This window comes from Crinia signifera, chromosome 2 (genome assembly GCF_055691185.1).
Source record: "Crinia signifera chromosome 2, ASM5569118v1, whole genome shotgun sequence".
Taxonomy (NCBI): Eukaryota; Metazoa; Chordata; class Amphibia; order Anura; family Myobatrachidae; genus Crinia; species Crinia signifera.
The window spans coordinates 223,736,538-223,759,160 of record NC_139218.1 but is presented as its reverse complement, the minus strand read 5'-3'; the positions used below and the strand labels follow the sequence as shown (position 1 = coordinate 223,759,160).

The 22,623-nt window shown below is 43.1% G+C and overlaps 1 protein-coding gene across 3 annotated transcripts; it reads right to left on the bottom strand.

Moving 5' to 3' along the window:
* Nucleotides 1–57: 57 nt before the first annotated feature.
* ZBTB8A (zinc finger and BTB domain containing 8A) lies at nucleotides 58–22,329 on the bottom strand. 3 transcript variants are annotated; one of them, XM_083173850.1, is made up of 4 exons: nucleotides 22,182–22,329; nucleotides 17,982–18,939; nucleotides 4,679–4,848; nucleotides 58–796 (listed from the first exon to the last, which is right to left on the bottom strand). In XM_083173850.1, exons 2-4 carry the CDS (start codon nucleotides 18,895–18,897, stop codon nucleotides 479–481), a joined length of 1,404 nt encoding a protein of 467 aa, XP_083029976.1. In that variant the 5' UTR covers nucleotides 18,898–18,939; nucleotides 22,182–22,329; the 3' UTR covers nucleotides 58–478. The 3 variants fall into 3 exon arrangements, with proteins under 3 accessions (XP_083029976.1, XP_083029977.1, XP_083029978.1); XM_083173851.1 differs by lacking the exon at nucleotides 22,182–22,329 and adding an exon at nucleotides 22,042–22,163; XM_083173852.1 differs by lacking the exon at nucleotides 22,182–22,329 and adding an exon at nucleotides 21,434–21,628.
* Between the last annotated feature and the right edge of the window lie 294 nt (nucleotides 22,330–22,623).

The following is a 22,623-nucleotide window of genomic DNA, read 5'->3' as shown; positions in this document are numbered from 1 at the left end:
ACATACATCAATGGGTGATATACTTTTGTAGCAAAGAAATACTACAGCACATGGATGTATATAATAAAAAGGTATAACTTCATTACAGCAAGATGTTCAGGAATATTTAACATCTCCAACAACAGTGGCAGAGGCATTGTCCATGACATTGATTTCTGCTAAATAGAAGTTTTTCTCTTTCCATGACAGTTTGGGGATATATTTACAATTGAGGGTCTACAACGGACATTGTACCAGCAAGCTGCAGCAGCCATATAAAGGTATATGAACAGGAATCCAGCCATAATAATGAAGCATCATCATTCATGACTGCTATTAAGAGATCTATGGTGCACAATTAATTAAATATCAATGAATAAAACAAGCATGTACATAAATAAAACAATGCTAAAAGTGTTATCACAATAACCCTCAGTGTGGTTCAGACAAAAAATATTTGATTGGATATATAGTTGCGGGAAGGTATATGCCCAAAAATTCATTTGATTTGGGATTTCGAGTCTTCCTCATCACTGTCTTCCACTTCTTGCACAATAAGGTCTGATTCTGGATTGTCCCCACCATTTTCATCTCTTCCATCATCCTTGAAGTGCCAGCTTTGCTCCCTCTCATTTTCAGGCGGTAGCACAAGGGGCTGATCATCACCAAAATCAAAGCTAACGTTATCCAACCCAGCTTCGGATAGGCATGGGTGACAGAGCCGATACCTCCTTGTCCCATCTTGAATTACACGGCCTGTCATCTCTGTGACTGGTAGTTTGCACCGTCTGCAGATGAGTTTACCTGCTTCATGGATCTAGTTTTTAAAAGGACAACAGATTAGTTACCATTAAAAGGCCTATTCGGTTAGTTGTATGCGTGGATATATTCTGCACTAAAATGTACTGCTAGATGCATAGATGTATTTATTTAGTCACTGCCCAGTAGACCAGCATACAGAAATCTGTAAGATAAATTTACTAAGATAGGATGTTACCATAGCAACCAATGAAATTTTGCTTCTTATTTATTTAGCACCTTCTAGAAGATAATAGATAAAATCTGGTTGCTATGAGCAACATCTCTCATTTTGAATAAAAATCTCATCTTTGTAAGTTTAACCCCATGAGTCCAGAGCAAAAACCAGGTAGCAATACCAGTAGTGACATTTCCACTATGTTACAGCCGCACCTTCCTAAATTGATCCCCTAACCGTTAAATATCGGTCATAAAGTTCTATTTTGTTTGGTCGAAATATTTAGAACCAACGGTAAAAATGTATCTGTTTGTGTGTCTCCGAAACATTGCTACCTGTTGGCAGTGAGTGAAACTACATCTCTTTCTCTTGCACAAACACAGAGGCAATCACAAGGTGGCAGACTAGCATTTGAAGCATTTGCTTTAAGCTGGCTTATTAGTCTAGACCAGGCTTTCCTAACCACGGTCCACAAGGCACACCAACAGTGCAGGTTTTGTAGATATCCAGGCTTTAGCACAGGTGACTAATTAGTATCTGAGGGATTCTGATTAAACCATCTGTGCTGAAGCCTGGATATCACTAAAACCTGCACTCTTGGTGTGCCTGGCGGACCGTGGTTGGGAAAGCCTGGTCTAAGCAGATAACAGTGTAAAGCAGTGGTGTCAAACTCATGGTGCTCCAGCTGTTGTGGTACTACACATCCCAGCATGCCCTGCCACAGATTTTATATAATGGATTGCTAAAACTGTGGCAGGGTATGCTGGGACATGTAGTTCCAGAACAGCTGGAGGGCCACGAGGCCATGTCATAGTATTAATATAACATTTTCCACAGCAGCATGCTATGCCTCATGTCCATATTTTAATGATAAAGGGAATGGGATTTTTCAGTGTATAAAGAAGCAATTAGCAGCTATTCGCAATTAAAATATGTTCAGTACCTCCTCAGAGCAGAAGTTCACCACTGGACTTCATATGATGTGTATAAATAGTTTTCTCTAACCACTACACACACACACACACACACACACACACACACACACACACTAGAATTTCTATTTTAATGCATCACATTTAAATACATAAATGCTTCATATACTGTACCAATTGCTTTTTATTAAGTTAAAGTCTGTGATTCTCTAAGTTTTTATTATTCAGGCAATGTGCTGCTTCAGCATTCACAGTCCAGTATAGTAAAGCTGAAAGCATCACAAATGGATAATTCAGAAAACAATCCAGGTTTGTGGAAGGATTATGCTGTATTTTAGAACTCTATCCAATGCAGCTATGGCAGATTCTCTGTTGGACACACCGCTGTTGCATCTCCGCTTGATGGTGAATGGGTGTAACTAGGTGGCAATGAGATTATTACACATAGGCTGATGAATGGGCTTTGGACATGTAGGTGAGAGTATGGTCTATGCTAAATTGAGCATATCAGATTGATGTATTTCACCAGGGAGAGGGATACTCGTTAATGACTACATTTAACAATGTCAAGCCCCATCCACACTAGAGCAGTGATTCAAACTCTTTCCTCAGGACCCCCCAACAGTGCACATTTTCCTGGTCACCCTACAGGTGCACTTAGTCACTGACCCATTTTAGAAGATCCACAGGTGGGGCTAATTTTTTCACTTGTGATTCTGTGTGGAGACCTGGAAAATGTACACTCAATAATCGATATCAAATGACGTGCAGGAGCATGCATTGTTATCTGTAGAACATGCAGGTCAATTTGGCTATATAGCATGTTCAGCAGGTCTCCGTGAGGTCACTGAATAATATCATTTGGTATGTACGCACAATAACATCCATCCACAGACAATATAGTTTACTATATCAGCATTGACCAGGTCAGCTAGTGAGTATGGGGCTTTAGAAAAAGAAAATTAGTATGATCATTGTATTCCTAAAAACTATTTATGGGATATTTACTATATCAAAAGTCAACAATCCTTGGTATCTCTGACAAACGTGGCTACCAATTATTTTATTGCCAAATTATAACTGCGGCTTAAGGTGGGTATTCAATGTGAGGGTCACGGCAGTCGAGCTTGCTCGACCGCTGTGACCCAGTCCCGTTCTCGGTCAGCTCGACAGAGAACATGCCGGGGAGCGAGAACGAGGCATGGCCGCGAGCGGGAAGAGGCAAGCTACAGCCGGCAGCTCGTCACTTCCCGGCCATTCTCGGCAGAACGAGCCCGACAGCTTGTGATGTCGTGCTCATTCTGCCGAGATACCCTGCTCAATGCAGTCGGGGAAGACCGCATTGAATAGGGCCCGGTGGGCATCTCCCCCACTGGAGAGGCTTGCCAGTGATTGAATATTAAAAGAGGACTTGAATATAACTCTGTATTTAACCATGCTGTAGTTTGTCCACTTCCTGGAAGTCAAAATTATAAACGGATTCGCTATTCTCGTGGTATAGCTCAAAGACAATGTGTAGTCAGACTGTCTAACTTTTGGTTTTAACATATTGACTGACAAAAGTAACGACAAGTACAATGACTATATGGAAATTCATTATGTATACGGCGCTCACCATGCTTCAGGCACGGTACCTTGATGCACTTGGCGGACTATTCTACCTCTATGCCCACTGGGATGTTAGAGTATGAACAAGTTGGCTTAGAGGAGAAAAATAAAAAAAAGGGGTTGTTGTCTAACTTATCAATGTCTAACTGATACAGGTCGACATATTGAATGTTTAACTAGACACTGCCTGTTGGCTGTCTGGAAGCCGGCTCTGCAGTGCTTTCATTTTACAGCAACTGCACCCTCCTAGTTGTTAGTTAAAGACCATTTAGCAACAAGCAGACTACAAGAAGCTAAAACTGTGTCCATAAAGGTGATCTGCATAATAGAAAAAGGCAATCAATTCATTTTAGAAAGGTTAGAGCACCAAAATAGCATATGTATATAAAATAGAAATAAAATATTTTCATAGAATGTAAAGGGTTGCTTACAGGAATATTTTCTTTGTCAATGAATATGGATGCTGATTCGGTGGTGCTGTCAGGACACAATGCAATAGTGATCAGTTACAGCAAAGTGAGCTGTGCGTTTCAGATTTATCCATCTTTTCAGCTTGTGAAACACAGAACACCCTACTCTAGATGAACATGTAAGTTACTATGAAAAAGCAAAGATTGCAGTATGCCATGATGTTAGAAAAAGAGTGCATTTTTTGTATTTAGTTTGTAAGTATACTAAAGAATGTTGTGCAGTTCTAATAGCATGAAGAAATTCCTTAACAATTTGGAGTTTCAACATCTATGAGAGATGTGCAAAATATTCACTAAAAATGACAGCATCGCTCACCTTTGCTATACACATAAAAAAAAAAAAAAAAAAAAAAAAGATTTCCTATATAAAAAAGGTAAACATTAAGGGGGAAATTTACTAATGGAAATTTGTAAAAAATAGGTGTATTTGTATCCAGAAATACACTTATTTTTGACATTTACTATCCCGAAAATACGGCAATTCGTATTCGTATTGATAGCACATCAATAAGACTACGAATTGCCATATTTTCGGGATAGTAAATGTCAAAAATAAGTGTATTTCTGGATACAAATACACCTATTTTTTTTTACAAATTTCCTTTAGTAAATTTCCCCCTAAATGTCATTATGATAAGTACAAACTTACGCCTATTTTGACAAATTCACTTGACAAATCTAAAACAGTGATAGAACTAGTACGGAGTACATACGGTTTGGAAATGATTACGCAGGTGTTCCAATCGAGTGAATCTCTTTCCACACGCTTCACAGGGGTATGGTCGCTCTCCAGTGTGACAGCGCAGGTGCCGCTTAAGATCTGCTTTGCGTTTGACAGTGTGTGTGCAAAAGGGACATTTAAACCGCACTGGACTCAGGTCATCTAGGGAACAAGGAGTTGCTCATAAAGATCAGGTATAATGATTGGTTTAGAAATACAAATTTTTTTAATGTAATAGGTCAGTTATAGTAATGGTTAGGCATGCACCAGTCAATGTTTAGGTTTTAGTCAAAACTTTGGCAAGATATACATACTACAAGTCAATATAGTTTGAGATCAGCATTTGTCCAGTATTTATTGAAATCCAGAATCCAAATCAAGTAATGAGATATATACAGTCAGGGCCATAAATATTAAGAGAGACACAATTCTCATATTTTGGGCTCTACAGCACCACAATGGATTTGAAATGAACCACACAAGATGTGCTTTAACTGCAGACTATCAGCTTTAATTTGAGGGTATTTACATCCAAATCGGGTGAACGGTGTAGGAATTACAATGGTTTCTATATGTGCCTCCCACTTTTTAAAGGGACCAAAAATAGGATTTTGGGTACCTACCGGTAAATCCTTTTCTTGTAGTACATATGGGATACTGGGTTCAATACTATGGGGATAGAGTTTCTCCGCAGGAGAGACAGGCACATTAAAACTTTCAGTGTGGGTGCACTGGCTCCTCCCCTCTATCTCCCTCCACTAGTTAGTTAATGAAAAACTGTGACGAAGGAGAGCAATGTGAGGAAGTATGTGAATAAGTAACGTGGTGAGATTCATACCAGCACACCCAAACCAAACATAAAAATAAGAAAAGAGGTGAATCATAACATCATCTGATGTCACCTATAACTGTTGAAGGTGGTCATAATTGACAACAAGCCCTAACATTGTAAGAGTAACAGTGTCTTACAGCAGGAATGCCGCACAGAGGCGGGCTCCCAGTATCCCATATGGACTACGAGAAAAGGATTTACCGATAGGTACCCAAAATCCTATTTTCTCTACCGTCCAATGGGATATTGGGTTCAATACTATGGGGAGGTCCCAAAGCTACCAGAACGGGCAGGTATGTGTAGAATCTAATAGGACAAAATAAATAGGGGTATAGAGAGCGCACTGTGTTGATTTAACACTTTATTAAATATAAAATTAAATAATAATAAAAAGCAATTTAATAGATACAAAATATATACCACACACACAAAATACAGTTTAAAAACAATTTGACACTAAAATATCCAGCATTTAGGTTATGGGATATCGATGTATTAATATAAAGTCCCATCCAAGTAATAGCAGCTCTTGTAAATGTCTATATTAGACTCCAATGTCCAGGCTTATTTAGTTTAGAATAGCTTTTTGGATCAATAAATCTTATTAAACGGATATAATTACCAGTCCCGCTGAGCTCCGTGAATTAGGAGATGGAATGAGGGAGAACTGTGAAGAATCCACCGATGCCCGCTAACAACCGGCGGGGCTTAGTTGTAATGAAAGCCACCGTCGGGAGCAGGTCTCCAAGGTGTAATATGGTTTGCGGGAGGATTCCTCTGACCTCCGCTTCCACCGGCGGGGCTCAGATGTAGTGTGAGCCACCGTCGGGAGCAGATGGTCCGTCTCCCCCTACCTGAATTCACCAGGTATCGATGGAAGGAGGAGAGGGGAGCTCAAACACCGGCCTGATGTTACGTGGCTGTTGAGATCGCCGCAGGTCACTCGCAGCAGACGGCCGGGCAGCGGTAATTACTGGAAAGCCGTGAGGGTAGTCGGTTAGGCTGGAACTCGATTGGAGATGAAATAAGCAGAGCTTTGCTGGATATATGGTTAGCTTGACGCGTTTCTCCGTCTTAGAAGCACGACGGTTTCTTCAGAAGCTCAGGTGTCATAATGGTCTTACGGTTTAAAAAGGCAGGTTAGCCAATCACCTTTCCAAAGTAATTATAGTCCACCTGTTACCACTTGGCATATTCAATTCAAGGTGCATTAAAGCGGCGTATGGTTTTAAATAAACAAATTTCATAATATAAATGCTGTGGATATCATATATAATATAACACTTATCACAAATTAAGAATATAAAGTTAAATAATTATAAATTACATAAACAACATAAACTAAATTAGATTAAAACATATGGCATCATTGAACGTTGTTATCAGTACATATAATTAGTGCCTTTGCACACATTTATTCTTGTGGGACGCAAGTAGTTCAGCGGTAAGAGAACAAGCCAGTATTCAGACAACTGGCAATCTCACAGGTTCAAGACCCAGCAGAAAACCATTTCCAAATTTTAGTTGAATTTTTATCTAAGTTGGTGAAGGAATCAAAAATGGAGTAATAAAAATTTCTTAACTTAATAGAATAGAAAGCGGATAGTTCAGAGGCAAGGGCGCGGACCATCACACAAATGCAGGATCGCTCCGTAGGTTCAACTATCCACCCACACATATAACCACTTTCTCACAATATATTTATAAAATAATCTTTTAATATTTATTTATAATCAGGTGGCACTAGTTAGGATAATTCAAAGTATAGATAATATATACCCATAATTTGAGCAACTAAACATACAATTTTATGGTGTACTAATGCAGATAGAGAACAAATAATCAAAAATACTGGAGCAATTATATACATATCAAACTCCCATGTACATTCATTAACCCCTCATATTTCTGAAGAAATATGAGGGGTTAATGAATGTACATGGGAGTTTGATATGTATATAATTGCTCCAGTATTTTTGATTATTTGTTCTCTATCTGCATTAGTACACCATAAAATTGTATGTTTAGTTGCTCAAATTATGGGTATATATTATCTATACTTTGAATTATCCTAACTAGTGCCACCTGATTATAAATAAATATTAAAAGATTATTTTATAAATATATTGTGAGAAAGTGGTTATATGTGTGGGTGGATAGTTGAACCTACGGAGCGATCCTGCATTTGTGTGATGGTCCGCGCCCTTGCCTCTGAACTATCCGCTTTCTATTCTATTAAGTTAAGAAATTTTTATTACTCCATTTTTGATTCCTTCACCAACTTAGATAAAAATTCAACAAAAATTTGGAAATGGTTTTCTGCTGGGTCTTGAACCTGTGAGATTGCCAGTTGTCTGAATACTGGCTTGTTCTCTTACCGCTGAACTACTTGCGTCCCACAAGAATAAATGTGTGCAAAGGCACTAATTATATGTACTGATAACAACGTTCAATGATGCCATATGTTTTAATCTAATTTAGTTTATGTTGTTTATGTAATTTATAATTATTTAATTTTATATTCTTAATTTGTGATAAGTGTTATATTATATATGATATCCACAGCATTTATATTATGAAATTTGTTTATTTAAAACCATACGCCGCTTTAATGCACCTTGAATTGAATATGCCAAGTGGTAACAGGTGGACTATAATTACTTTGGAAAGGTGATTGGCTAACCTGCCTTTTTAAACCGTAAGACCATTATGACACCTGAGCTTCTGAAGAAACCGTCGTGCTTCTAAGACGGAGAAACGCGTCAAGCTAACCATATATCCAGCAAAGCTCTGCTTATTTCATCTCCAATCGAGTTCCAGCCTAACCGACTACCCTCACGGCTTTCCAGTAATTACCGCTGCCCGGCCGTCTGCTGCGAGTGACCTGCGGCGATCTCAACAGCCACGTAACATCAGGCCGGTGTTTGAGCTCCCCTCTCCTCCTTCCATCGATACCTGGTGAATTCAGGTAGGGGGAGACGGACCATCTGCTCCCGACGGTGGCTCACACTACATCTGAGCCCCGCCGGTGGAAGCGGAGGTCAGAGGAATCCTCCCGCAAACCATATTACACCTTGGAGACCTGCTCCCGACGGTGGCTTTCATTACAACTAAGCCCCGCCGGTTGTTAGCGGGCATCGGTGGATTCTTCACAGTTCTCCCTCATTCCATCTCCTAATTCACGGAGCTCAGCGGGACTGGTAATTATATCCGTTTAATAAGATTTATTGATCCAAAAAGCTATTCTAAACTAAATAAGCCTGGACATTGGAGTCTAATATAGACATTTACAAGAGCTGCTATTACTTGGATGGGACTTTATATTAATACATCGATATCCCATAACCTAAATGCTGGATATTTTAGTGTCAAATTGTTTTTAAACTGTATTTTGTGTGTGTGGTATATATTTTGTATCTATTAAATTGCTTTTTATTATTATTTAATTTTATATTTAATAAAGTGTTAAATCAACACAGTGCGCTCTCTATACCCCTATTTATTTTGTCCTATTGAATTTATTTTCATATGGGAGCAGCCCTAATTAATTATATTTAGCTGTGGCCTTAAAGAGACCATTACTTATTTGCGCCCGATTTACTTTTTATAGAAGTATCCCTGTCCTATGTGTAGAATCTGCTGTAGAACAGCTTGTCCGAACTGGGAATCCTCCCTGGCCAGGGTGTCAAATCTGTAAAATCTTACAAATGTGTGTTGACCTGACCAAGTTGCGGCCCTGCACAGCAGCAGGGCCGAGACCCCTCGGGCAGCCGCCCAAAAAGTCCCTACTGATCTGGTTGAATGAGCCATCAGCGATGGTGGAAGGGATAAACCAGCCTTTGCATATGACTGTTGGATTGTGCAACGTATCCAACATGCTATGGTCCGCTTAGAAGCAGGAGAGCCTTTTGGATTCTAGCTGTGCGCTTAACATACACTCTGAGTGTGAACCACATCCAAGGAAGGAGGTATATCTGGATGTGCAGAGCTGGAAGGGACCACAATAGGTTGAGGTGGAACGCCGGCACAACCTTTGGGTTGGAATTGGGGCCTCGTCCTGAGTTCCGCCCGATCCTCGTAAGGGCTCTTACATGACAATGCCCCAAACTCAGATACCCGCCTGGCTGAAGCCAAGGCCAGCAGGACAACAGTCTTCCATGTAAGAGGTTTTAAATCAGACTCTACGAACGGATCAAACCAAGAGGACTGCAGAAAGCTTAAAACCCCATCCAAGTCCCAGGGCGCAGTGGGCGGTACAAAGGGGGGCTGAATCCTCAGGACCCCTTGTAGAAAGGTTTGTACCTCAGGCAAGGCTGGCAGCTTCTTTTGAAAGAAGACTGACAGAGCCGAGATCTGGACCTTTAAAGGAATCCAATCGGAGTCCCAGATCCAAGCCAGCCTGTAGAAATCTCAACAAATTGTTCAGATGAAATACCGCAGGTGGTAAACTTTTCTGCTCACACCAGGCCACATACAGCTTCCCACTGCTATCTCATATGGAGAAGGTAACAGGCTTTCTGGCTTTAGTCATGATGGCAATGACCGAGGGATGTAGGCCCTTGTGGCCTAAGATCTGCCGCTCAACCTCCAGGCCGTTAAACGCAGCCGCTGTAAGTCCTGATAGACGAACAGCCCTTGGAGGAGTAGGTCTTTCCTTAGAGGTAGACACCACGGGTCTTCCACTTGCATGGCCTGAATGTCCCCATACCAGGCCCTTCGAGGCCAATCTGGAGCCACTAGGATGGCTTCTGCTCCTTGATGCCGAATCTGCTTTAGCACCCACGCCAGTAATGGGAGCGGTGGAAACAGGTACACCAGCCGGTAATCCCAGGACCAAGTCAGGGCATCCACAGCTACCGCCCCTGGATCCCTGGTCCGTGCACAGTACCGGTCCACCTTGTGATTCAGCCGCGAGGCCATGAGGTCGATCTGAGGGAGCCCCCACAGGTCCACAATGGCACTGAACACTTGTGGATGTAACCCCCACTCTCCAGGGTGGAGGTCGTGACGACTTAGGAAGTCTGCCTCCCAGTTGTCAACTCCCGGTATGAAGATTGCTGACAGGGCCTTCACATGGTGCTCTGCCCAGGAGATCTTCTTTGTTTTTCTCATGCAAGGCATGCTTTTCGTCCCTCCTTGGCGGTTGATGTACGCAACTGTGGTTGCACCGCTCTGCCCTGTAACATGGGAGCCACCTGTAACAGAGCATAGTAAACTGCCCCTAACTCCAGCTTGTTTATGTGCAACCTGGATGCCAATGGAGACCATCTGCCCTGGAGACAGACTCACTGTATCACAGCTCCCCAACCACGTAGACTGGCATCCGTGGTTACAGAAGTCAATCCTGGATCTGGAAACACCGACCCGCCAAGAGATTGGGCGAAGCGAGCCACCACTGTAGAGAAAGCTTGGTCTGTGTTGACAGGCAAATCTTTCTGTGCATTAGCAGGGGGGACTCGACCACTTTGTCAGAATATCCAGCTGGAAGGTTCTGGAGTGAAATCGGACATACTGTATAGCTTCGAACGAAGCCACCATCTTGCCCAACAACTGGAGGAAAAGGTGTACTGGGACCAGAGGGGTTGTTAGGATCTCTCTCACCAGTTGCTGGACTGCTGTGGCCTTCTCCACTGGTAGGAAAACTTTGTTCCACCGTGTCCAGAATCATGCCCAGGAACACCATTCTTTGGCTCGGGATCGAGGATTTTGTTATATTCAAAATCCACCCGTGGTCTCTCAGAAGCTGCATGGTCAGAGAGAATGCACTCCTCAAGGCCTCTTCCGATCCGGCCTTGATCAGCAGGTCGTCTAGGTAAGGTAGCATGTTTACCCTTTGAAGCCTGAGAAGGCACATCATTTCTGCCATTATCTTCGTAAAGATGCGCGGGCCGTAGACAGCCCGAAGGGTAGCGCCTGAAACTGGTAATGGTCCTTTCCCAGCACGAGTCTTAGAAAGATTTGATGTGGGGGACAAATTGTGATGTGCAGGTAGGCGTCCTTCACATCTATGGAGGCTAGGAACTCCCCCCTGTTCCAGACTGGCAATTACCAAACTTAGAGACTCCATTTTGAATTTCAACACCTGAAGAAAGGGGTTAAGGGATTTTAGATTCAGAATGGGCCTTACTGAACCGTCCGGCTTTGGTACAAGGAACAGGTTCGAATAGTATCCCTGACCTTGTTCCTGCCTTGGAACTGGTAGTGTTACTTTTGACTGGAGGAGTCTGAATAGCTCCCTGGAGGAGAACCCGATCCTCCCATGAGGCTGGAAGGGCCGACTTGAAATATCTTTGAGGGGGGGGCTTGGCGAACTCCAGCCTGTAGCCTAGCGAAATAAGATTCCTGGCCCAGGAATCAAGGAACGAGGCATCCCACACATGGCTGAAGTGCGACAGATGAGCTCCCACCTCGAGAATTTCTCGTGGTGGGTGGACCCAGTCATGCAGCAGGCTTGGAAGATGCTGCGATAGTTGTACGGTCCTGGTGGCTTCAGGGGTTAGCCTTCCTAAATTTACCTCTTTTGCCTCTGTTGGCATTGGAGGCACCTCTGGCCTTGGGGCGGAACTTAGACCCACAAAAGGACTGCTGGGAAGGACCTGTGAAAGGGCGTTTTACCGCAGTGGGTGCTGACGGGAGGAAAGTGGATTTACCTGCCATAGCCTTAAAAATCCAATCAAGCTCACTTCCAAAGAGGCTATCTCCTGTGAAAGGAATGCTTTCCACACTTTTCTTTGAATCCACATCAGCAACCCACCGATGCACCCACAGTGCCCTCCGGGCCGACACAGCCATGGCTGAATTTCGCGCGTTTATTGCACCCAATTCTTTTTGCGCTTCGCAAAGCATCCTTTCTATATCCTGAATGTGATGTAGATTGTCACCTACCTGAGCCACAGACATGTCCCCCAACAAACCCTCCTGGATCTGTGTGGACTAAGTGTAAATGGCTTTGGCCATCCAACAGCTGGCCAGTACTGGGCGCTGGTAAGCCCCGCTGTCCATGTACATGGGCTTGAGCGTAGCTTCAAGTCTTCTATTAGCCCCGTCCTTAAGTGTGGATACACCCGGGACTGGTAGCAGTACCTTCTTTGAAAGGCGGGAAACTGACGAGTCTACCACAGGTGGCTCCTCCCACAGGATCAAAAGGGTATGAGTTAGCAAACCTCTGAGAGCTGGAACCTCTTTTCAGGGTTCTGCCAAGCACCTTTGAATGCATTTTCTAACTCTGCCTGTTCTGGAAAATACACTGGCTGCCTTTTCTGGGTCATAAAGAAAGGATCCCCCTCAGTGGGTTTATCCAGAGGAAGTTCTAAAACCTCTCTAATGGCTCTAATTAAGGGCTCAGACCCCTGTGCTGAAGCCTGTTCCAGAACAGTCTCCTGTTCTTCCTCCTCCTCCCCTTCTTCTAGGATGTCACCATCATTCTCAGTATCTGGGGCCATTGCTGCAGCAGGCCTTTTCTGAGGCTGTGCAGGGGGAGGGGTGACAATATCAACCCTTGCGGACAAAATGGCCAATTCTCTCTGTGCCCTCTGGGTCTGCTGAGTATTAGTAGACAGCTGGGAAGAGACAGAGTCCATCAGTGTTTTAATGCAGGTTCCTGATTATCAACCTGCGACCCACCAACCAGTTGTGGGGGGTACCCCACTTACCTGAGTGGCCACACCACTAGGTTGTGGTAACATACATGGTTCACAGGTAACCTGTGATTGTGAAGCTGGTTTGAACTTAGTGCTGCATACCATACAGGTCAATTTCTTCACCATGATGAAGCTGCACCTGTACCAGACACTGCACTCACACTGTTACTATAAACAGTATAAGGTTTCAGTGAAGACTATAAGAGACTATGCAATGTGTTAAGGTGCGTAACTAGCCAGTGGGGTAGAGACACAGAGCTATTTGGGGGACCAGTACACCCTGTAACCTTAGCTCACAGATTAAAGAGAGCTGGTTGCAAATAAACACAGTGATATTATCATACACAGTGTAATACAATGCTAAGCAGCGCTAAATAGCCTTTCAACTTGCTGTCTCTGCCGCTGTAAGGATCAGATATAAAAACAAAGAAATGAGGACCTCAAGTGTAGTTAAAGCAGCTGTATATGGGAGTGTGTAAAGCTCCCTGTAATAGATAAAAATGAAAGTCATACAGCGCTGGGTTTATACTGAAAAAGGGTCTAACACAAATTAACCATATATAAACATTTATTAACCCCTTCCCGACATTTGACGTACATTTACGTCATGGTCGGGATGTACTTCCCGACACATGACGTAAATGTACGTCATGACTTTAAACTGTCACCGCGTCTATAGACGCGGTGACAGAGGGACGATGTCTGCTGTCCCTGACAGCAGACATCTTCCCTCATTGCCCAGGGGGGGCACCGATGCCCCCCCCCCTCAGCGATCGCTGCGATTGGCTGTTCAAACGTGAACAGCCAAAAGCAGCGTTTACTGTGTCATGTGTATAATTTTGACTCTGCTGCCCCCTAGTGTCCAAAAAAATTAAAAGCAGGTTGAAATAATGATGTAATAATAAAGTATACATATGGTCTATGTTAGTTATTAACTATTTTGAGTGGTATGATTATTTGTCTCACAAGCAGAAAATTTAACATTTTGCAAATTGCAAAATGTTCAATTTTTTTACGACATTTTGGTATTTTTCACAAAAAAAAAAAAAACAGACTGTATCGACCAAAATTTACCACTAACTTAAAGTACAATGTGTCACGAGAAAACAATCTCAAAATCACTGGGATAAGTAAAAGCAAAAAAAAGTTATCCCCACTTAAGTGATACATGTCAGATTTGAAAAAAAAGGCCTCTGTCAGGAAGGCAAAAACAGGCTGCGTCGGTAAGGGGTTAAACATCATTTAAAACATTAAAAAATGGACATTTAAGAGAATTCTCTATATCACCAATGGGGATTGGGTATGGGCAGTTGGAGAGATAATGCTCCAGAGGGTGAAAAAATTGGATCAGTTCAGATGCACCTGTAGTGGCGGATATTTACCAAGTCGTGTTCGGCAGTCTCTCTCCTATATACTGGGGAGGAGGAAAGAAGAAGTCCCGGCAGAATATCCAGCGAGTAGCGGATCCAGATTCACTCAGAAAGACCACAAGGAGTTGTTTTCGGGTTTTTGGGATAACCCAGATGTGTCTTTGTAATGAAGAAATTGCTGAGATTGTGGATCAATTGCTCCTGAAGAAGACGTGCCAACACGTCGAAACGCGTTGAGCTGACATCAGAATCACCTGCATCTGCACTTTACTCATCCAAGTCTGCATCTGCACTTTATTCATCTACCCGGACCAGCTAAACAATTCAAGGAATCCACAATCTCAGCAATTTCTTCATTACAAAGACACATCTGGGTTATCCCCAAAACCAACTCCTTGTGGTCTTTCTGAGTGAATCTGGATCCGCTACTCGCTGGATATTCTGCAGGGACTTCTTCTTTCCTCCTCCCCAGTATATAGGAGAGAGACTGCCGAACACGACTTGGTAAATATCCGCCACTACAGGTGCATCTGAACTGATCCAATTTTTCCACCCTCTGGAGCATTATCTCTCCAACTGCCCATACCCAATCCCCATTGGTGATATAGAGAATTCTCTTAAAATGTCCATTTTTTAATGTTTTAAATGATGTTTAATAAATGTTTATATATGGTTAATTTGTGTTCGACCCTTTTTCAGTATAAACCCAGCGCTGTATGACTTTCTATCCAGCTGTAAGGATCAGAATCCACCACTGAGGAGCTGTAATGGCGACCACAGGGAGTGAAGAAGCAGTGAAAATGCGCGCCCAGCAGAGCCTGGTCCCGCTCTGAGTGAAGCCCCGCCCCCTTTACTTGGAGCTGGCGCTTCTCTTAGTTTATACTGGCGGCATACAGCGTTTTTTACAAACTTGACTAGCCCTGGTGGTCCAGCGGCTATCACCCATGCCAATGTGATGTGGGGGGTTCACGTGGTCCCTGCGTGAGGGCCGCCGCTACTACCACCCGCCATCTTGCCGCACAAGTCGTCGGAGTAGCCTCTAATGGGAACTCCGACGAGTACTCACCACAGACGTCTTCAGACCTGTGCGGCAGCTGGGGGACTTGCTCGCTCAGCGTGGTGCTGGTGGTGACAAGCCCCACACAGGACAGAAGTCCTGCAGCAGGGTCAGCTCCCCTGGCTCCCCCAAAGCAGGACAGCTGCTTAGGTCTGCAAGCAGCACCCCAAAATAACAAACTAAAATAAATTTGGAAGAAAACTCCCTGGAGCATCCAGAAGCACCGCCTCTCCTGAGGCACAGTTTTCTAAACTGACTAGTGGAGGGAGATAGAGGGGAGGAGCCAGTGCACCCACACTGAAAGTTTTAATGTGCCGGTCTCTCCTGCGGAGGAACTCTATCCCCATAGTATTGAACCTAGTATCCCATTAGACGGTAGAGAAAGTAATGGGACAAACAAAACCAGTGGTAGCCAACTCCAGTCCTCGAGAGTTACCAACAGTTCACATTTTCCAGACAACCTAGCTGCTGCAAAGGTGCACTCATTACTCAAGGACACATTTTAAAAGATCTACAGGTGGAGCTAATTACTTCACTTGTGATTCTGTGAGGAGATCTGGAAAACATTATCTGTTGGTAGCTCTCGAGGACTGGAGTTGGCTACCCCAGGACTAAACAATCCTAAATCAAACTTTCACTTTGTTGCAAATCCTTTGCAGTCAGTCAATTACAGCATGAAGTCTGGAATGCATAGACATCACCAGACGCTGGGTTTCATCCCTGGTGATGCTTTGTCAGGATTCTACTTCAAAAGGTCTTCAGTTCCTGCTTGTTCTTCGGCCATTTTCCCTTCAGTTTTGTCTTCAATGCATGCTCAAGACTTCGCTATTGCATAACATTCCACTTATTTGCCTTACAAAACTCTTTGGTTGCTTTGCAGTATGTTTCGGGTCATTGTCCAGCTGCACTGTGAAGCGCTGTCCAATGAGTTCTGAAGCATTTGACTGAATATGAGCAGATAATATTGCCCGAAACACTTCAGAATTCATCCTGCTGCTTTTGTCAGCAATTGCATGATCAATAAATACAAGGGAACCAGTTCCATTGGCAGCCATACATGTCCACGCGATGAGACTACCACCCCCATGCGCCACTGATGAGGTGATAGGTTTTGGATCATGAGCAGTTCCTGTCCTTCTCCATACTCTTCTCATCACTCATGGTACAAGTAGATCTTTGTCTCCTCTATCCATTGGATGTTGTTCCAGAACTGTAAAGGCTTTTTAAGATGTTTTTTTGGCAAACTCTTATCTGTTCTTCCGGTTTTTAAATCTCACCAATGGTTTATATCTTGTGGTGAACCCTCTATATTCACTCTTGTGAAGTCTTCTCTTGATTATTGACTGACACATATACACCTACCTCCTGGAGAGTGTTCTTGATCTGGCCAACTGTTTTTCTTCACCAGGGATGTAATTTTTCTGTCATCAACCACATTTGCTTTCTGTGGTCTTCTGATGTTGCTGAGCTCTCTTGGTCTGTTCCTTCTTTTTAAGACTGTTCCAAAACAGTCGATTTGACCACACCTAATGTTTTTGCCATCTCTCGGATGGGTTGGTTTTAATTTTTCAGCCTAATAATGGCTTGCTTTATTGATAGCGACAGCGCTTTGGATCTCCAATTAAGTCGACAGCAACAGATTCAAAATGCAAATGTCACACCTGGAATCAACGCCAGACCTTTAACCTGCTTAATTGATGATAAAAAAAAAAAAAACAATTCCATTGTGGTGGTGTATAGAGCCCAAAATATGAGAATTGATTAAATGTCCCAATATTTATGGACCAGACTGTAAATAAATATAATACCAACAAGTTTATTTTGCTAATGGCTATTTTAAAAATGTTTAGGCTCTCTTGCCTTGTGAATATAATCAAAGAACATTTTTTAATTGTGGCCAAGATGTAATGCAGTAATAGTCACAATTGTTCTTTTCTCTTGGAGCCAACATAGCCAGCTGCGGCCAACAAATCCAAATTTACAGTAAGTGGCTTTATGGATTAAGTCCTTGTTTATTCTCTCACTTCCAAATACCTCCACATATCTCCCATGAAAAGATTATTGTATTTTAAAATCGTGCTCTCTGCAGAAACAATTGTTTAGTACATTCACCCAAAAAATACTAGTTGCTTAATTCAGACTGGATTTCAAGCACATTTTGACTCCGGCCCCAGGTCAGTGATGGCTAACCTTGACACTCCAGCTGTTATTGAACTACACATCCCATCATGCTCTACATCATTTTTAGCATGGCCAAATAGCAAAACTGAAGCAGAGCATGCTGGGATGTGTAGTTCAACAACAGCTGGAGTGTCAAGGTTAGCCATCACTGCCCTAGTTTCACACATTTGTTTATATCATTAATACGATGTTCATTAGATTAGATTTTCTCTCACCTTCACTCCAACTGGACATAACACCTAAGATGGTTGGCATTGCTTTGTACAACTCTTCTGCCTTGGAAACATGTGGAGTAAGGTCCTGATCTCCAGAGTCCACCTGTTGCGGAGACTCTGGCCAGCTTTGAGCGGTATCTCCTTCATCCTCTTCTTCAGCCTTTGGACACATCAAGTCTTCATGTGGTTGTGGTTCTTCCTGTAGTGTGCTCTCTTCATCGTGGACCATGCATTCAGCAGACCCACCTACAAGGTCTCCTAGTGGTACACGTGTTATACAAGCCGGAGTGAGGGGTTCAGGCATTAAACGCCTCCGATGCTTGCGGACATGCTCTGGTTTACGTGGATGCTTAGAAAAGGGGCGCTGTAAACGTGAAGTAATAGGAGGGGGGCAATTGTATCCAGCAATGAAGCCACCATGTTCTGTTTCACGGCTGTGCGTTGGGCTATTCTCTGTCCTCCAACCTGCTGCATAAAGTCCAGTGCCATTACTTCCGTTGTCTTTGTCGGACAAGCTAAAGAACCCATCCCTGTCTTTTTCATTAATGTCCAATGACGATTTGATAAACATCTTGCATACACTGATCACATCAGTCATCTGCAGATAACTAGCTGCTGACATAACTTCAATAACATTCTGTCCAGACAGGGGTAACTTGCCAGAGTACACAAAATCAAGGATAGCTGTGAAGGTGTCAGCGGAAAACACATCGAATGTCGCTGTGGCGGGCTGGCTCACGTCCTTGCAACTTTGAGAGAGTAGCATTTTGAAGTACCCACTGCTAGCAAATAATATATTTCGGTGAGCTTTGAACATCTGTCCTTCCACCATGATGTGACAGTCACAAAACAGGTCCTTCTTCCTCTGTTCATCCAATTGCTGCAGAAGACGAATATGATGAGAGGAGAAATCCATCCTTTAAAGGACGCCGTATGGTAGAAGTAAAAGGTCAGTGAGCTAGAATTAAAATGATGTTGGAATATTATAAAACAGTTTGAGTATTTATTAAGTCATTGAGTGTTTGCAGTCATTTAAGATGTCAAAATATTTCCAAGTAAATCCACAAGTAAAAATATATTACAGTACCCATACTTAAATGCTGGCTACACATACACTATCATCATACACCATAACCAAGAATAGTCCCTGATCGCAATCATTATCAAGTCTGTAAAACGACCATCATAAGATGTTGCTCTTAATGGGAAACTGGATCGCTGATTTCAACTCTCCCATAAAAGCAATGAAAATAGCATTGTAAGATTATGGAGTTGGCTACAGCCAAAGTGATATTACACCACATAACATCTGAAACATATTTGTTTCCTGGCTGTTCATCTTTATTTCATATTTAAAAAAAAAACAAAAACATTGGGCTGAAAATCGCTCGGTGCACACACATTGAGCGGTTTTGACCGATCTAAGTGATTTTTCCCAGGGGTGTGCGACTTTCCACAGCTATGGAAAGCATTCTACCCTGTCAATAATCTGCTGGTAATGGTGATGATACTGGACCACACACACATCGTTGCCCCGTACACACTGAGCTGCTTTTGAGCTCAAAGCAGCCCAAATGACAAAACAGAGCAGCTTTCAGCTCAAAATCGCCCAGTGTTTATGGGTCTTATGCCTGCAGATGGGGCCCAATTGAGCTATTCCAGTGGTTCCAAACTTTTTTTAATCAAGGCATTCCAGAGCTTCAAAATATGTTCATGGCACCCCTATGCTGAATGTTTATTATTGTGAAATTTAGAGAACAATATTTAATTGAGTAGATTGTGTTTCCAGGTCATCATTGGGGTTAGTTATGTGGTAAGGGACAGAATTTGCTACGGTTTATCCACATATAATATGATCGTCAGCCACAAGCACTGGTTTCGCCTGTTGTAGTCCTCAAAAATTATTGTAATTGGTCCTGTATCACCAATCCAGAACACCCCTGCAAGTGTCCTGAGGCACCCCAGGGTACCATGGCACAAAGTTTGGGAACCACTGAGCTATTTAATTATTGCTCTATTCAGGAGCAAACTGCTGCCGACACCTGCATTTCAGCTTGCACACATTGGGGGGTGGCTAGCTGAAATAACCAGAAAGTGACACATTTCAGCGCAAAAAATAAAATTTTTGGTTTGTACCCTTTAGTTTAGCTGCTAAATCTGACTATAATGAGTGTGAACAGCGCGCTAAAAATACCCCACAATGGGGTAGGAGTACTGGGATAAGAGACCCCTACCCCATTGTGCAGTATTCAATGTAAATTATCGTGATGTGCAGCGAATCCTGTTTAGGATTCGCTGCACAGTCGGCGTGTTCCGGAGGACTGAAGCATTCACTGCCAGCCCTCCCTGTCACCGTATTCAATGCCGCAAGGGCTCGCTACAGGGAACCCCCTGGGAGAGCTGGCAGGGGACTGGGGTAGGGAGCAGCTGCACTGCTTCCGCTGCACGTTTATGAGCTGGAGCAGTGAATATATGAATATTTAATGGAGCGGCTCTTGGCCCCCTGCTGGCTGTTCTGTGTAAAAAAAAAAAAAAAATTTCAATTAAATATATATTCATGTGCAGTAAGTACATAAAATAGCATGCCCTTCACAGAAAAAAATACTGATTTTTTTTACATCAAATAATAAAAAATAAAACTTTATTTTAAAAGATCACAGTTCAGTCTACCATAAAATGATGGCTACACGGTGACACATGGCGAAAATCACTTAGAAAGTAATTAGTCATCTGATCATTGAATACACTCACGGCGAAACACATTGAAAACCCCATCAGACGCCGAATTGTCCATCATTCACTTAGAGCACGAAAATAGCACACATTCGCCGTAGAACATGGCAAATCAGCCTCATTGAATACTGCTCAATGTGTGGATTGCTGAAAATTGCTGCATTTGCCACTGCCTTGATAAAGGTCCACATCAGGACCAAAACATTGGCAGGCTATATTTTAATTAGATTAAACTCTGGGCTTGCACATTCATGAGAAGTGCTGTTTTGCACCTTATAAACCTTGACAAAGGGGCGTGCCTACAATGAAAAATCCATTTTTTGAATACAGCAGTTTGAAAAACTCAGAGTGCCATCTTCATTTCTATCATTTATTTTTTAAATACAAAAAATACTGTCACAATCACTCTATAACTGTGAAGCACAGAACGTAACTGCCCCAAATGTAAAGGATTCTTTCTGTGAGCAGAAGCTCTGACAGCAGCAGGTTAGTAAAGAGCAGACGAAAAACCCTTTCTGAATGAAATCCATGACAGGGATGATGTTAGCTCATTGGCTGAGATTAAAGGACATTATGTTACTGAACAGGGCAGTAGCACAGCTGTAGCTACTTGGTGCACTGTCATTATACCACTATGGAGAGCTGACACACACGTAACATTTCCTCTTTATTGTAATGGAAATCTCAGCAGAAGCTATACAGAGTTACCATAGCTTTACATGGCTATAGACTGCTCTTGGTCTGGTCCCTATTATTGTAGAGTCAGAGACACTTTCACTGCAGACTATTCTCCTCAGTGTGCCTCACGGAGAGGGCGCACACAGCACACACGTATGTACATAGAATAGATATCACACATATATGTAGGTGCTGTCAGCCAGCGCCACCCGGGCCCGGCCACTAAAGCGCTGCTACTGTCTCCGGGAAGAGCTGCCGTCTGTGACTGGCTGGCTAGGATGTCAATCACAGCGGAACTGAGCTAGTAAGCGACAATCTTATTGGAGCTTTCCCTCGCCGGTAAGGGTGGGACTGTGTCGGACCACGGCGATTCGTCCCGCTGAATGTCACTCACGGGAGGCGGGATATTCGCCACCGTAGCCATGTAATTGGCAGCCCCCGGTGCTCGTCATGCTCAACACCCGTACCGGGACACTCGGTACCGGCCCATCTCTCACACTGTCCTTACTGCAGCAATAGTCAGCGTCCAACGTGAGCCCCACCCGGTCAATCAGCCCCCTACACCCGTGCACAAGCCCGTCCAAACCCCAAATGCTCAGTGACCCGATAAGTAAGGCTGCCCGTATATTTTTCCAGCAGCTCTCCTCACCCGCAAGACAACAGCCATCGCGGCCTCTGCAAACGCCTGACTGCAGATCTCCTACACACCCCGCCCGATCGCGGGTCACCCCTCGGTTGGCAAATGGATCGCCGGTTGCCGTATTGGATGCTGCACACGTACATACTTACCGAATACGCCACCCTCTTTCGGGTGTTCATCAGTTCCTGCTTTACTTCTCACCCGCTTTTGATATCTCCGGTGTTGCTTCCGTCACCCGAATGTCCGGACAAAGACCCGTCACGTGACGACGCCCGAGGGCTGAGACTGTCTTAAAGGGGCCGCGCCTTGGGGGATGGGGGGTGTAAGACACCCGAAGGAATGACAGGCATTTGCAAAATGTGTTTAGAGTGACCCGAATAGGATATTACTTGAATATATATATATATATATATATATATATATATATATATATATATATATATATATATATATATATATATATATAATCTGTGGGAAATACATGTTAAATAACATGTCAAGTTAATAAAACAGGACTTTATATACAACACACAATATGTTAATGACACATCCAATGTAGGAATGCAATTGCATTTGCACAAAGCTAGAATA

Bases quoted from the DNA above. Each gene is read 5' to 3' on its own strand.
- ZBTB8A (XM_083173850.1), bottom strand. From the start codon at position 18,897: ATGGATTTCTCCTCTCATCATATTCGTCTTCTGCAGCAATTGGATGAA. The intron at 4,849-17,981 runs GTGAGAGAAAAT...CTTGTTCCCTAG, and splicing joins TATGTCCAGTTGGAGTGAAG to ATGACCTGAGTCCAGTGCGG. The intron at 797-4,678 runs GTATGTACTCCG...TTTAAAAACTAG, and splicing joins TGCGTAATCATTTCCAAACC to ATCCATGAAGCAGGTAAACT.